The 17,467-nt window shown below is 42.5% G+C and overlaps 1 protein-coding gene across 1 annotated transcript in view; it reads left to right on the top strand.

Moving 5' to 3' along the window:
* HAAO (3-hydroxyanthranilate 3,4-dioxygenase) overlaps positions 1–13,633 on the top strand; it is a 73,666-nt gene extending 60,033 nt beyond the window's left edge. The window contains exons 8-10 of the mRNA XM_069768600.1: positions 8,591–8,659; positions 12,112–12,194; positions 12,815–13,633. Coding sequence (XP_069624701.1) covers positions 8,591–8,659; positions 12,112–12,194; positions 12,815–12,893 — 231 coding nt within the window. The 3' untranslated portion in view covers positions 12,894–13,633. The remainder of the gene's footprint in view (positions 1–8,590; positions 8,660–12,111; positions 12,195–12,814) is intronic.
* Positions 13,634–17,467: the final 3,834 nt, after the last annotated feature.

Here is a 17,467-nt window from a genome sequence, read left to right as displayed (position 1 = left end):
TGTGCTCTGAGTATTCTGCCTCAACAGTGTAGCCTATCTCAGGAGAACAATGCTCAGTCTATTATTGGGTCTCCCAACAGGAATCAGGGGCTCTGCACTAATGCCGTGGGTGCTAGGGGCCACTGTCTCTGCACAGGTCACTGTCTTTGCACGGGTCAATGTCTTTGCGCGAGCGTCCCCTGCCGAAGCCACCGTTGTGTGGCGATACGTGTTGGGCATCCTCTTTCTTAGTGCCTGGTCTTGCTAGTATTGGGTTATTATACCTAACGTTCTGGGGTTATGGTGAATGCTGTTGTATTGAGTGCATGAACCTGGTCTAAGTACACAGGTATATGTTAACATCATGACTCTGTCTTTTGTTTATTTGTATATTTAAAGTGCTCGGGGACCATTGGTTGTTATGTTCTGTGCACATTATATGGTTAAAACAAATGTGGGTGCACAGTCTAACATCTTTCTCTTGTGCATTTAAGCACTTTATTGGTATGACTTGACACACCTGTCCCACACTCTATATCATTTGATTGTTTTGTCAGGAACCTAGTTGCTGTACTAGAGACTACAAGGTCTTTTGCCCACAGAGTCTGTTGTGTATATATCTAGCATATAACTGTTTTCTATTCCAGTATTTACATCTACATGCACTTGCGGCCATATTTGCAAGGCTTATTTATATTTGGGACTTAGCCATTCTTTGCTATTTTTTGCACATTATGATTATGCTGTCCATAGAGAAGCCTAGTATATTTCAATTACCTTCCCCATTTGTCTAGCACAGGTGCTTGGCTTATTATAGGCTTAGTGTATTCAAATTGTTTTAAATGTTTTTATATGTTTATGTCCTGTGTTATACTGTAATAAAGCTGTGTTTCTTGGTCCAATCATTGCTGTTTGGTGATCCCCAGTTTGTATGGCCTATTCTGTGTCTTGTTTCTCTTTGCACGACCGTCAGGGTGCACCTCTCCAGTCACAGCAGAGTCCGCACGGACTCACGGACTCACAAGATGCAGTCTTTCTGGACAATCTTCCTGTCTCAGTCCTCCGACCGGGAGCTCCCTCTCTCCTCCCCGGAGCGCATCTGCGTGCTGTTCTGTCCGCTGTATCCGCTGCTCTCTCTGCTGCACACGCTGCTCTCTGCTGTGCACGCTGCTCTAGCCGTGGAAAGCACGCCTCTTTTCTCTCTCAGCCCAGCTTCCTTCCTGTCCCGGCCTCTAAGTCTGCCCCCAGGGAAACCTGCTGCACAGCTAAGTGGATCCAGGCATGGAGCAGAGAAGGTAACCCCCTTACAAGGGGGTGCAGAATACACGCAGTGGCTTAAAAGAGAGTGCTCCCACAGACAGGGCGGTGCAGAATACACAGTGGCTTAAAGGATAGCACTCCCACAGGCAGGCGGTGCAGAATACACACACTGGCTTATAGCACAGTACTCCCACAGGCAGGGGGTGCAGAATACACACACTGGCTTACAGGATGGTACTCCCACAGGCAGGGGTGCAGAATACACACAGTGTCTTAGAGGACAGTACTCCCACAGGTAGAGGGTACAGAATGCACACAGCTGCTTACAGGACTGTATGCCCACGGGGGCGTACAGAGTACACATACAGTAGCTGCTTACAGGAGAGTACTCCCACAGGCAGGGGGTGTAGAATACACACAGTGGATTAAAAGACAGTGCTTCCACAGACAGGTGTGTGCAGAATACACACATTGGCTTACAGTACAGTACTCCCACAGGCAGGGGGTGCAGAATACACACAGTGGCTTACAGGACAGTACTCCCACAGGCGGAGGGTGCAAAGTACACACAGCTGCATGCAGGACAGTACTCCCACAGATATGGGTGCAGAATACATGCAGTGGCTTAATGAACAGTACTCCCACAGGCAGGGGGGTGCAGAGTACACACAGCGGCTTAAAGGACAGTGGTCCCCCAAGCAGGGGGGTCCAGAGTACACACAGTGACTTAAAATACAGTACTCCCACAGGCAGGGGGTGCAGAATAGACACACTGACTTACAGGACAGTACTCCCACAGGCAGGGGATGCAGAATACACACAGTGGCTTACAGGACAGTACTCCCACAGGCAGGAGGTGCAGAACACACACAGTGGCTTACAGGACAGTACTTCCACAGGCAGGGGGTGCAGAATACACACAGTGGCTTACAGAACAGTGCTCCCACAGGCAGAGGGTGCAGAACACACACAGTGGCTTACAGGACAGTACTTCCACAGGCAGGGGGTGCAGAATACACACAGTGGCTTACAGAACAGTGCTCCCACAGGCAGAGGGTGCAGAATACACACAGCTGCTTACAGGACAATATGCCAACAGGGAGGTGCAGAGTACACACAGTGGTTTAAAGAACAGTATTCTCACAGATGGGTTTTCAGAGTACACAAAGAGGCTTTTAGCACAGTATCAGCACAGTACTACCACAGATATGGAGTGCAGAGTAGACACATTTTTATTTTTGAAGAGTACGCAGTCACTATCTGCCTTTCACTCCAGCTGCGTCCTATCCCTACACCAATGACAGCATAACGGCGGCGGCATTCGTGATCCGGTCTTTTGTACAGGTCAGCTCACGTGCTGTGCCGGCCAATCACAGCCATGCCAATACATCGCATAGCTTTGATAGCACCGGAAGTGCCCGGAGTCTAAAAGCTTGTTGATTGGCTGCGCTGCAGTCTTTCAACAAGCTTTATTAGACTGGCAAACCCTGAGTTCGGGGTTCGGTACCAGAAACTAGGTGTCCAATATGAAACTTGAACTTTCCGGGTTCGCTCATGCTAAGACTCAATACATTAATCCCTTCTCGACCTGTGGCGCCACGTAGGCGTCATGAAAGTCCGTGCCAATCCGACCTGTGACGCCTATGTGGCGTCATGGAGGGATCGCGTCCCTGCAGATCGGGTGAAAGGGTTAACTCCAATTTCAACCGACCTGCAGGGACAGGAGGAGTGGCACTTGAGCCCAGGGAGGGTGGCTTTGGCTTTGCCCCCACATAGCTACGATCGCTCTGATTGGCTGTTGAAAGTGAAACAGCAAATCAGAGCGATTTGTAATATTTCACCTATGAAACTTGGTGAAATATTACAATCCAGCCATAGCTGATGCTGTAATATCATCGACCATGGCTGGAGACCGTGATCTGCCCCCTCCACTGACTGACAGTGGTGATCTGCCGCTGCGGTCAGTCTTTCCTCCCCTCTGTTCTGTGCTCCGCTGCCCTCCTCTCCCCTCCTCTCCCCTCCGACTGCCCTCGGCCTCCCCTCTGCGCCCCCCGCTGTCCGATCCCACCCATACTTAACAAGTCCTGGTGTCCCTACCGGTGTCCGTCCGTCTTCAGTGATGGGCACCGCCATTTTCCAAAATGGTGGGCACATGCGCAGTGCGCCCGCCGAATCTGCCGGCTGGCAGATTCAGTCCAGGTACATTATGATCACTGTGATAGGTTATATCACAGTGATCAAAATAAAAAAAAATAGTTAGTAAAGCCCCCCGTATCACCCCCATAGGTAGGGAAAATAATGAAATAAATAAAATATATTTATCTTTATTTTTCCACTAGGTTTAGGGTTAGAACTAGGGTTAGGGTTAGGGTTAGGGCTTTGGTTAGGGTTAGGGATAGGGTTAGGGCTGGGGTTAGGGCTAGGGTTAGGGCTAGGGTTAGGGCTGGGGTTAGGGTTGCAATTAGGGTCGGAATAAGGGTTAGGGTTGCCGTTAAGGTTAGAATTAAGCTATGTGCACACGGTGCGGATTTGGCTGCGGGTCCGAAGCGTATTGGCCGCTGCAGATTCGTAGCAGTTTTCCATCACGTTTTCAGTACCATGTAAACCTATGGAAAACCAAATCCGCTGTGCCCATGGTGTGGAAAATACCGCGTTGAAATGCTGCGTTGTATTTTCCGCAGCATGTCAATTCTTTGTGTGGAATCCGCAGCGTTTTACACCTGTTCCTCAATAGGAATCCGCAGGTGAAATCCGCACAAAAAACACTGGAAATCCGCGGTAAATCTGTTAGTAAAATGCAGTGCATTTTACCTGGGGATTGTTCAAAAACGGTGCGGAAAAATCCACACATGAATCCGCAACGTGGGCACATATCCTTAGGGTTAGGTCTGGAACTAGAGTTAGGGTTGGAATTAGGGTTAGGGTTGGAATTAGGGTTAAGATTAGTGTTAGGGGTGTTTTGAGGTTAGGGTTAGGCTTGTGGTTAGGGTTATGGTTAAGGTTGGGATTAGGGTTGGTTGTGTGTTGGGGTTAGGGTTGTGGTTAAGGTTGGGATTAAGGTTAGGGGTGTGTTGGGGGTTAGGGTTGTGGTTAGGGGTGTGTTGGAGTTAGGGTTGTGATTACGGTTATGGTTAGAGTTGGGATTAGGGTAGGGGTGTGTTGGGGTTATAGTCGGAGTTAGAATTGAGGGATTTCCACTGTTTAGGCACATCAGGGGGTCTCCAATCACGACATGGCGCCACCATTGATTCCAGCCAATCTTGCATTCAAAAAGTCAAATGGTGCTCCCTCCCTTCCGAGCCCCGACGTGCGCCCAAACAGTGGTTTACCCAAACATATGGGGCATAAGCATACTGAGGAAAAATTGTACAACAACGTTGGGGTCTAATTTCTCCTGTTACCCTTGGAAAAATAAAAAAATGGGGGCTAAAAAATTATTTCTGTGGGAAAAAAAAGATTTTTTATTTTCACGGCTCTGCGTTATAAAATTCAGTGAAGCACTTGGGGGTTCAAAGTGCTCACCACACATCTAGATAAGTTCCTTGGGGGGTCTAGTTTCCAAAATGGAGTCACTTGTGGTGGGTTTCTACTGTTTAGGTACATCAGGGACTCTGAAAACGCAACATGATGCCAGCAGACCATTCCATCAAGGTCTGCATTTTAAAACGTCACTACTTCCTTTCCGAGCCCCAACGTGTGCCCAAACAGAGGTTTACCCCCACATATGGGGTATCAGCATACTCAGGACAAACTGGACAACAACTATTGTGGTTTAGTTTCTCCTGTTACCCTTGCGAAAATAAAAAATTGCGAGCTAAAATATCATTTTTGAGGAAAAAAAATGATTTTTTATTTTCACGGCTCTGCGTTATAAACTTCTGTAAAGCACTTGGGGGTTCAAAGTGCTCACCACACATCTAGATAAGTTCCTTGGGGGCTCTAGTTTCCAAAATGGGGTCCATTGTGGGGGGTGTCTACTGTTTAGGCACATCAGGTGCTCTGCAAATGCAACGTGACGCCCGCAGACCATTCCATCAAAGTCTGCATTCCACAACATCACTACTTCCCTTCCGAGCTCTGCCATGTGCCCAAATAATTGTTTACCCCCACATATGGGGTATCAGCGTACTCAGGACAAATTGGACAACAACTTTTGAGACCAATTTCTCCTGTTACCTTTGTGAAAATAACAAAATTGCGGGTTAAAAAATAATTTTTGAGGAAAGAAAAATTAATTAATTTTTATTTTCACGGCTCTGCATTCTGTGAACTTCTGTGAAGCACCTGGGGGTTGAAAGTGCTCATCACTTCCAAAATGGTGTCACTTGTGGGGGAGTTCAAATGTTTAGGCGCACAGGGGCTCTCCAAATGCGACATGGTGATCGCTAACGATTGGAGCTAGTTTTTCATTCAAAAAGTCAAATGGCGCTCCTTTCCTTCAGAGCCCTGCCGTGTGCCCAAACAGTGGTTTACCCCTATATGTGAGGTAACGATGTACTAAGGAGAAATTACGCAACACATTTTAAGATCAATTTTTGCCTGTAGCACATGAGAAAATGAAACAATTGAGGCTAAAATAATTTTTTTGTGAAAACAGTACTTTTTCATTTTTACAGATCAATTTGTGAAGCACCTGGGGGTTGAAAGTGCTCACTATTCATCTAGATAAGTTCCTTGAGGGGTCTAGTTTCCAAAATGGGGTCACTTGTGGGGGAACTCCAATGTTTAGGCACACAGGGGCTCACCAAACACGACATGGTATCCGCTAACGATTGGAGCTAATTTTTCATTCAAAAAGTCAAATGACGGTCCTTCCCTTTCGAGCCTTGCCGTGTGCCCAAACAGTGGTTTACCCCCACATATGAGGTATCGGTGTACTCAGGAGATATCGCCCAAAAATTTTATGGTGTCGGCTGAAGATTGGAGCCAATTTTTCATTAAAAAAGTCAAATGGCACTCCTTCCCTTCCGAGCCCTGTCGTGCGCCCAAACAGTGATTTCCCCCCCCCCACATATGGGGTATTGGCATACTCAGGACAAATTGTTCAACAACTTTCGGGGTCCAGTTTCTCCTTTTACCCTTGGGAAAATAAAAAAAATTGTTGCTAAAAGTTTATTTTTGTGACTAAAAAGTTAAATGTTCATTTTTTCCTTTCTTGTTGCTTCTGCTGCTGTGAAACACCTGAAGGGTTAATAAACTTCTTGAATGTGGTTTTGAGAATCTTGAGGGGTGCAGTTTTTATATTGGTGTTACTTTTGGGTATTTTCAGCCACATAGACCCCTCAAACTGACTTCAAATGTGAGGTGGTCCCCAAAAAAAAGGTTTTGTAAATTTTGTTGTAAAAATGAGAAATCGCTGGTCAAATTTTAACCCTCATAACTTCCTAGCAAAAAAAAATTTTGTTTCCAAAATTATGCTGATGTAAAGTAGACATGTGGGAAATGTTATTTATTAACTATTTTGTGTCACATAACTCTCTGGTTTAAAAGAATAAAAATTCAAAATATGAAAATTGCGAAATTTTCAAAATTTTTGGCCAAATTTCCGTTTTTTTCACAAATAAACGCAAAAATGATCGACCTAAATTTACCATTAACGTGAGGCTCAATATGTCTCGAAAAAACAGTCTCAGAATTGCTAGGATCCGTTGAAGCGTTCTTGAGTTATTACCTCATAAAGGGACACTGGTCAGAATTGCAAAAAATGGCCAGGTCAAAATAGGCAGGGTCATGAAGGGGTTAAATACAGCATGACTGTTCTTAGTCATTGCACTGGAGCATGGATGTCTGGTAACAGGGTATTCATTTTTATGATAAGAATATAAAAATGTATTCCTTCCTTATTTAAGAGGATTATTTAAAGGCAGACAAGCTTCAGCTGGTGCTACCGTGCTGTGTTTGCCACTAGGGATTGGAGAGCCACTGCCTAAGGCGGGCAGCACAAGGCAATAGGAAAAATTATGTTTTTCCAATTTTATCAACTTTCTACACTGCCTTCAACTTGTCTTGCAGCTAATTTAGGTGACTGAGCTGTGCTCACAACATCGGCATTGAGAGAGCAATGGAGGGACCCTAAAATCTGCAGTAAATAAGCAGATTGATTGAGCATCAGTCCGCAGCAGGGTTGGACTGGACCACCAGAGAACCGGAGAATCCTCCAGTGGGCCCTGGCTTCACCTTCAGGAGAGTTCATAGTGAAAACCTTGCACCTGCTAAGGTGCTCTTCAGCGGGGGAGAAAGATGGACCCTTAGAATCAAATCCTCCGGTGGAGCCAATGTTCATCAGTCTGACAATGGTCTGCAGGGGCTTTGACGCAGACTGGAAGGCTGCACTGCTGAGGAATTTCATTGTTCCACTGACCAGTGATTTATCCTGTAAGGGTGAGGTCACGGGAACAGAGACCACCACCACACTGGGACACATTCACAATTTGTACTGTAAATTACAAATTCAACTCAAGGCAATGTTATCTTCTGTGGGACTAAAACATTCATCATGACCCATCTGGCTAAAAGTAATAGTTTTAAAAGAGGTGGTAGCCAAATAGTTAAACAGACTGTGAGATTTAAAGGTACAAGCTATTCTTTGGGTTGCACTCTGGTACAGAGGTTTCCTATTGGCCTTGCTTTTTGGACCCCTCACTTCACTTTCCTCCTACCAGTAGCTTAAGCTGACCGAACACATTAAATAACTGTTGGATGAACGTTCAGTCATACGCGGCTATGACTTCCAACTTCCTCATACAAACCAACATTTGGCTGAGCTTACTTGGCTTTTCAACAGGGAGAGAAGAGAAAACATAAGGATCGAACATTGAAATTCAAATGGCCTAATCGTTCTCTTCCCTGACATCGTCAGCGAGGGGAGATTGGAGAAGGCCCCAAATACATTAGACTATGAGCCGATCCGGCCAATATCGGGAAGTTCAGATGACTTTGTCTAGTGTGTATGTGCATATGGGGACCTTTTGGGTCACTGCAGTTTTTGTGTACTTTGTAGCTGCAGCATGTCCACGCAACCTTAGTCTTAATATCTAGGGCCAATCTAGGGCTTCTAGATTGTAAGTTTGCGAGCATGGTCCTCACTCCTGTAATTGCTGGACTATATGTTACTTTGGGATGTCTTTATTGTTTGTACATGGCCCCGCTTTATTGTAAAGGGCAGTGGAATATATTGGCACTATATAAGTAAAATTATCATTATATATTAAGAGGTCAACTGTAGTAACAGTTTTGACCCCACCTTAGATAAATAAGGAGTCTTGGGTGGAAAGGAGACCTTTATTGCCTACACCCAGACCATCCTCAGTCATCCCTCTCATAAAAAGTAAGTTTTTCCTTTTCATTTCAGGCTTCAGTGTACGGCGCAGGAGAAACCGCAGAGAACACGTTACATACAAATACCTGGATATGGCAACTGGTGTGTCCAAAAATATATTTATTGTATTACTTGGAAGAGGTTTACTATGAAGCATTTTTATGACATATAATCTAATTATTATCTACTGTCGACAGTCCAAGGCAAAAAATGGATGGAAAAATGTCGGAAAGCTAATTTTAAAAAAATTGACTTTTTTTTTCAATTTTTTCCCCCATTTTTCTTAAAAGGGCTGTTTTGGCACAAACATTGATAACATACTTCTAGGATATGCCATCAGTGACTGGTAGGTGGAGGTCTGATCAATACTATCTTTATAGTGAATGGTTTTCTATTCACTATGATGGTCTGACCTTAGAGTTCCTCAAAAAAAAACAACTGAGCGGCATGGAGCCAAGTAATGCTTCCATTTTGGGGCAGCAATCGTCAAAAGTTAAAGCAGAGCTGCTCCCATTGATTGAACATTAATGGCATTTCCTGGCAGTATGCCATCACAGTATACGGCCAGACAGCCCTTTAAGATTGCGGTAGTGCAAGTATTTTTATGTCACTTTATTTTATTTATTTTTAAATTTCAAGATATGTTTATCAGGTGAACTTACAAAAACGTTCATCAGTCTTATGAATAATGCTTTACTGTAAATGATGGCCAGTAGGGTCCTGCCCTATGTTTTTTAAGAAACAACATGTTTTTAATTGAGTGCAATTTAAAAAATGGTGATTCAAATTCAAAGGATAAGATGGCAATAAGTAAATAATTTTGCACTCTCTTACTATCATGCAGTGGGGCATATCCAAAATGGATAAATTTTGCAGCAAAGTCCTCTGTACGTTAAAGAGTAACTATTTTTTTTTTTCTTACATTTATGTTACCCTTCATACATTGCAAAGTTATAAATGTTTGAAATATACTTCATTACTTTTTTGTTTCCTTCTGCTCTCCCAATCTTCAACAGTGCTGTTTCAATGTCCAGTTTATGCTCCTTTAGAAGCTGCTTTCAACTGCTGATCTGTGCGCTCTATTAACCCCTTACAGACATATGACGTATCGGTACATCATAAGCTGGCTCCTTGATATTGATGCAGGCTTGCAAGCTGTGCCCGCATCTTTTCCTTCACACGAAAGCTTATTTAATCAGCCATCATCTGTCTCTAACAGATACAGGTAAATCGGAGCTTCACCTGGTCCTGTTAACTTGTGAAATCCCATTGTCAATCTCTGGCAGCAGAATTTAACACTAGCTGACAGGGGTGCGCATCCTTCCACACTCCCATTGGCTGGCCTGTGCTGTGATCGTGGGCACCAATGGGTTATCATTATCATGAGGGTCTGCTGAAGACCTCCGTGCCTGTCATTATGATCCTCCTGTGAAAGTCAGCTTGTGGCCGGCGTTCATAGGAAATCGTGATTTTTGCTATACATAGCAGCACTGATACCCTACTATGTATAGCACAAACGAAAAAAACAAAAAAAAAACACAAAAGTTTAAATTACCCCCCTTTTGCCCAATTAAAACTAAAACAATTTTTTTTAAAAAGTTCTCCTGTGTCTGATCTCTCACAATATAAAATAAATGAAAGCGATCGGAAAATGGCATAATGAAAAAAATGGCTGCAACATGGGAATAAAATTGTCACGCTGAGTGAAGGATAAGTAAGTGCACAACAACGGGAAGAGGGACGAGGGAGTCCAAACATTAGGGAAGAAGGGAGTGGAGACCCCTAGACAGATCTAAAATCACCCTGTCTGCCCTAAATGTCCCTACATAGGTTCTGCACCTATCGCCGAGCAGGAACCTAATCCTTGCCTGACCCTAGCAATAGACCCTACATAGGGAGGGGATGGGGTGTGCACTAGTCAGTCCCCACTAAAACTAATGACAGAGAGGGAAGACGGATTGGGCGAAAACACTTAGCTTGAGAAGACAACCAAGATGTCGTGCCAGTAATTCTCCAAGGGTCCTCAGGGAAAGACACTAACCAACTGCTAGAACTTCCACCAAGACTGAGGCAAGTATGAGCTATCACCCGCACCATGCTGCAGCAATTGAATGTATTTAAATCTTCAGCACAGTTGTGTGATTAGCAGCAGAAGGTGGAGGTAACTATTGGGTCCTAGAGGGAGAAGGCTATCCCTCCGTAACAGAGATGCAAGAATAAAGAAGCTAAACGCAAAGACCTTCTATAGCCGGATCCAGGATAACAGTCTGTTACACCTGACACACCCGTGACAAAAATGCAATAAGAGGCAATCAAAACATTGTATCTACCCCCAAATGGTATCAGTAAAAATGTCAGCTCAGGGCACCGAAATAAGTCATCACACAGCCTCAGATGCCGAAAAATAGAGACATTCTGGGTCTTGGGAAATGGCAACAAAAGCAACATTTTTTTTTCTGTTGCAAATTTTAGAATTTATTTTTTGTCACTTAAATGAAAAAAAAAACATATATATATTTGGTATCTGCGCACTCATACTGACCTGGAGAACCATATTGCCTGATCAGTTTGAGCATATAGTGAACATGGTAAATAAACAATCCCAAAAACGAATATGAAATTGCACATTTTTGGCAATTTGAACGCAATTCGAATTTGTGTCCTATTTTCCAGTGCACTGATTGTTTAATTATAGTTTATGATGAATCTCTGCTGAGCAGCAGCTCAAAGCAGCCTCTAAAGGAGCATGAACTGGGCATTGAGGCAGCACTGCTGCATACTGCTTGGAAGAGAAAGAAACAAAATAAGATAAGGAAGTATAATAACCTGGAGGTTAAATTAAAAAAAAAAGTTAATGTTGTGGTTGTTTGCCTGGTTCCTTAGTATCGTATTATGTTATGGAACTCGAACTCCATAATATGTAAATGCTATATTGAAAAAAATCCTATAATTTTTGGTAGAATCCATATTTTATATCTCAAAGTAGCTATATGGAGCTAAGGAAATAAATCTATAAGGGCTCATTTAGCTGTATGATTTTCACGGATAGTACTTGCACCTGTGATAGTCTATGCGGTCAATCACCTTACTTAGAGAGGCGTGTCGAAAAATTACAGAGGCGTGTGGTTTTTGATCAAAATCAGCAGTACAAGTCAATGGGTTCGTGAAAAAAAATCTCACCGATTTTTACAGACTGTCAGAATGAAGAAGGTGGGGAATTTTTTTTTTTTTAATTTCTCCACGTACGAGAAAATCGGATGACACTCGGAACACACTCTGATCGATTCTCTCATACGTGGAAAAATCTGAGTGAGGCTTTATATTGAGTTTTTGATAAGGACTTTCCGATCCGTCAGCTCCTCTATGGGGGGAATATACTGGAACAGCACAACTTATTTCTCCCACATACACCCCCAGTCGTGTTGTATTAGGACCGGGCGGCGGCACAATGACTTGGAACCAGTCCGTCAAAGCAAAACTGTGTATTCTAAACAGCGTAATAATAAACCGTAATATAGTTTATAGTGACATTTTCTTATGGCAACACATTGCAGGAAGGCTCCTCTGCGGTAGCGGCTGGTGACAACGTTCTGACGTTAGAGACTGGAGACAGCCTGCTCGTGCCGGAACAGTCTGCGTAAGTTAAGAGATAAAACCTTCATGCCGTACAATATGCAGAGCTGTACGGTTTAACCCATGGTATTCAGACCCTTTTGGAATGACAAATTTTAATACTGAATGTAATTTTTTTTTTTTTTTAATTTAGACTTCGATTAAATATTGATTTTTTTTTTGCATGATTTTTTTGGCCACAGGTTGGGGATTTGTGTAAAAAAAAAAAATCAGAAGAATCTTCATTTTAATTTTTATTTAATACATTTAAAATAAACAATAATAATATATCTTATTAGAAAAATTTGCTTCTTTCTCTTTCTGCATTTATCTTTCACTCTCAAGAGATGGGTAAAATGTGTATTCGTCGCTGAGATAGGAGATGACGGTTGGTGCGTTTACCATGCTACGGAGGGGGATATGCTAGAGAAAGACACTGACATTCTGCTGAAAGTTCTCCTGAATGTCCATGGAAGTTTATGAGCACCAATTGTCAGGCAAAAATCTATCCGGTGGATTGTTGATGAGTGATTTAGACTGAAATAAATAGTGACTACAATACGTACTGGAATATCCTGGACTTATTGAATACGTGTGTGTTGTTTTCTGGGCTGTAACAGTTTCTTACTATTTTACTTGGAACAGGTTTTCCTGGAGGAGACATGACGGCTGTGTCGCCTTCTGCATTCGCATGGAACCGGCTCAAAGGAAAGCAAATAATTAATCACTTGATCAGAGCATTTTCCGAAGCGAGCAGCTGCGTTTTTTATCATGACACAATTGCCACTAAAACACGTTCATGAATAAATTTGATATCGGATACGTTGTCCTTTAGAGGAGTGTCGAAATGAAAGGAACACGATCCAGCTTTATGCAAAATCCTTTATGTCAGAGGCCGGTAATTAGACTAATAATTTATATATATGTAATAAACTGAAATACTAATATAAAGGGAAATGTCAGTGTATTCATCTGTCTGAAAACTATTTGATGTGGTTTCCCATTTTGCGCAATTCTTTTTTGTTGGAGCGCTTTGGGTGATAGGACAGGATTTTTTAGCACTGTGATTTTAACTTAATATGACTTTGTTGCTTTTTTATTTGAGGAATTTTTTTTTTAATTAATTGTTCATCTGCATATGTAATCACCTCTATAGAAGCGGGTTTTCTCAGTTTTGGCGCAATGGTTGGCACGGTGGCGCAGTGATTAGCACTGCAGCCTTGCAGCGCTGGAGTCCTGGGTTCAAATCCCACTAAGGACAACATCTGCAAAGAGTTTGTATGTTCTCTCCGTGTTTGCGTGGGTTTCCTCCGGGTTCTTCGGTTTCCTCCCACATTCAAAAAGACATGCTGATAGGGAATTTAGATTGTGAGCCCCATCGGGGACAGAGATGATAAGGTTTGCAAACTGTAAAGCGCTGCGGAATATGTTAGCGCTATATAAAAATAAAGATTATTATTATTAGTTTTGCTGGTTAACGCATGGCCAAGGAGCAATGATCTTAGAGAAGCAATTGCGGCTACCCATCAATATGGAAAAGAAGTTTTAAGGCCATTTCCAAAAAATCGGAGTCCAACTTTCTAAAGTGATAAAGAATATCTATAAGTGCCACACATTTAAGACAGGAGGGGATGTCCACTCCCAGCTAATTAACCCTAAAGTCAGACCATGCAATGCTTAGAGAAATTGCAAGAAAACCAAGAACTACAGCTCAGACTCTAAAGGCCTCAGTTACATTTTCAAGGTCGTGATAATACAAACTGAACAAGAATGACTTGGTTGGAAGGGTTTTGTCATGTCCCACGATTTGAGAATCACACAGTATTGAATTGCCTTTGCATTGTTGCTGTTGCACTGCTATGCAATCAGGTTTGCCTTTTAGAAGTTTGCCCTGTCTCTCATTCTGTAGCCCAGCTCTGATTTCAGTCACCCCTCCCTTCTTCCTCCTGTGTCACTGTTTGACAACCAGATTCGTTTGAGGTTGATCCCTATACATTTCTACTTTATCTTTTTACCTACTGCTACTGTAACGACTACAGCTGCTGCTGTTACTATTGGGCATAATACAAGAATTCAGACTGAAAATAAAGAATTCAGATTGAAAATAAATTTCTTCTGGAATCTTCATACACGCCTCTGCAGTAGAGTTAAAACTATCTGATGAAATCTCTTTGTGTGAGTACAGGTACATAGAGATATCCATAGATTTGGTGTACCGAGAGCCTCACATTCACAGCCTAGTTATGGAGTCAGAATACGCTTGATTGGGGAAAGCCTCTTTTTTTAAGTTGCAGAGTTGTGAAGTTTGCAAAGTTGCATATGACCACTACTGGAGCAATGTCTCTTGGACAGACAGGACCAAAGTAGAGATGTTTGGTCATAATGTCGTGCGTCATGTTTGGCAAAAAAAACAAACACAACAGACACCTCATTCGAACTGTCAAGCAAGGTGGTGAAGGGGTGATGATTGGGGTGGTTTTGTGCACATGACTTGGGCACCTTACAGTCATTGAGTCGAACATGAACTCTTCTGTATAATAAAAGCAATATAGAGACAAATGTGAGGCCATCTATCGAAAAGCTAGAACTTGACCGGAACTGGGTCACGTAACAGGACAATGATCCCAAGAACATCAGTAAATCTTCACTAGAACAGCTGAAAAACGAAAGAATCAAATTATTGCAATGGCCAAGTCTCAGTCCAGACCTCCACCCAATTGAAATGTTTTGGCATAAGAGAGCTGTTAATAAATTATGCCCACAAACATTAATGAACTAAAGTAACTTTATAAAAAAGAGCTGGCCAAAATTCCACCAGAATAATGTGAGAGACTGATACAATTATACAGACAACCACTAGTCCAATTTATTGCTCATAAAGGTGGTTCTACAAGCTGTTGATTTATGGGGTGTACTCAATTTTTCAAACACTACGTACTTATGCATTTTGGCCTAGTTGCTGTTTTAATTCCCTAATGCAAAAGACCAGATGATTTTTATTACTGTATTTCTTGATACAGGTGCATTCAGTTCTTCAATACAAAAAGTGAAACTCGTATATTATATAGTCATTGCAGAGGGATCAATTTCAAGTGTTTATTTCTATTAATGTTGATGATTATGGCTTGCAGCCAATGAAAACCCAAAAGTCATTATCTCAGTAAATTAGAATACTTTATAACATCAGCTTAAAAAAATGATTTTAACATCCAAAATGTTGACCTAGTGAAATGTATGTTCAGTAAATGCACTCAATACTTGGTTGGGGCTCCTTTTGCATCAATTACTGCATCACTGCAGCGTGACACGGAGGCGATCAGTCTGTGGCACTGCTGAGGGGTTATGGAAGCCCAGGTTGCTTTGATAGCAGCCTTCAGCTTGTCTGCATTGCTGGGTCTTGTGTCTCTCATCTTCCTCTTGACAATACTCCATAGATTCTCTATGGGGTTAAGGTCAGGCGAGTTTGCTACCAATCAAGCACAGTGATACTGTTGTTTGTAAACCAGGTATTGGTACTTTTGACAGTGTGGACAGGTGCCAAGTCCTGCTGGAGAATGAAATTTCCATCTCCAAAAAGCTTGTCGGCAGAGGGAAACGTGAAGTGCTCTAAAATTTCCCGGTAGACGGCTGCGCTGACTTTGTTCTTGATAAAACACAGTGGACCTACACCAACATCGGGACATACATTAATTTTAAGAAGGGGTTGTCATAGTAATAGTGGACAACCCCTTTAACCCTTTCATAACATTCACCGTATTAGTACAGCGCATGTCGTGTCTCCCCCTTTGATGTGGGCTCCGGCGCTAAGCCTACATCTTTCCTGGCGCATGTCAGCTGTTTTGAACAGCTAACATGTGCCTTTAACAGCCGCGGGTGGAATCGTGATCCACCCATGGTTGTCAATCTGCTAAATTCCGCTGTCAATATCTGACAGCGGCACTTCATGCGCGCTTCCGGCAAGCGTGCCGGAAATCCCGACCATCGGTGACCCCATCAGGTGATCGCGGGTCACCGATGGGTTGGCATGACAACAGAGATCTACAGCAGACCTCTATAGTAAGTCAACAATTCTGCTACATAGGACCAATCTAATCACACCTCTATGCAGCTGAGCCGATCAGGTTATGGCAGCTTCTAGTCTCCCATGGAGGCTACTGAAGCATACAAAAAGTAAAAAAAAAAAAAAAAATAAGTTTTTATTAAAAATTAAAAAAAAATAACAAAAATCTAAAAGTTCAAAATGAAATAATAATAAAAAAATCAAACATACACATATTTGGTATCACCGCATTCAGAATTGTCCGATCTATGAAGCTATAGTGAACAAAAAAGTCAAGACGCCAGAATTACTTCCTTTGGTCGCCGCAACATTGCATTAAAATGTAATAATGGGCGATCAAAAGATCGTATCTACACCAAAATGGTATCATTAAAAACGTCAGCTGGGCACGCAAAAAGTATGCCCTCGCACAACCCAAGATCACAAAAAATAGAGATGCTACAGGTATAGGAAAATGGAACAATTTTTTTTTTACTTATTATTAGGTGAGGGGTAGACTACGGTTAAGACTAAGGAGCGCTCTATTTCGACTACGGGGGCAATCACATAAATAGTGTGTCTGTGTTATGTACAATCAGTACTCGAGCCTTTTTTTTAAATCTTAAGCCATATGGTATTATTTAGTAAGTGAAGAGAAAATGAGATGTTTATAGCTAAAGAAAATAACTTTTTGTTGAGGTTTAAGGATTTTCTAAGAATTCTCCACCTGCTCATACAGATGTACCACAGAAATGTGCATGAAAACAATCAGATGGCAGCGCTCAATTTAGTCAGGATGTTCAGATGTTTTTTTGAAGAGCTTATAATTAGTGTAATGTCTACACACAGATACAGAACTACTATTTTTACTGATAATGTTTAAAGGTATCTGTATAAAAATTACCAATTTACCAGAAACTATACAGTCTGGGTCTGTGGTGGCCTCTCATTCCAATCCCCCTCCGCTTGGTAGGTAACCAGTAGATCGCACTGGTAGATGCCCTTACAACGCTCTGAGGTCTCCGAGGACTGTATTCAACTCTTTTCTGGCTGTTTTACAATCACAGACTTGGGGTTCATTCATACGTCAGTTTTTCCAGGTATGAGTGCTATCCGTTTTTTTCAAGAGAAGCTGCAGTATTTTACGTATGATAATCTGGATCGCCCCCACGTAAGGGCAATGGGGTACTCGGTACCGGGTCCTTCAGTTCCCTCAGCTGGGAAGTCATGGTGGCCCGACCCGGACCGTGGCCCTATGA

Source organism: Ranitomeya imitator, chromosome 5, assembly GCF_032444005.1.
Source record: "Ranitomeya imitator isolate aRanImi1 chromosome 5, aRanImi1.pri, whole genome shotgun sequence".
Taxonomy (NCBI): Eukaryota; Metazoa; Chordata; class Amphibia; order Anura; family Dendrobatidae; genus Ranitomeya; species Ranitomeya imitator.
The sequence above is the reverse complement of the archived record's forward strand: the minus strand, read 5'-3'. Positions and strand labels throughout refer to the sequence as shown.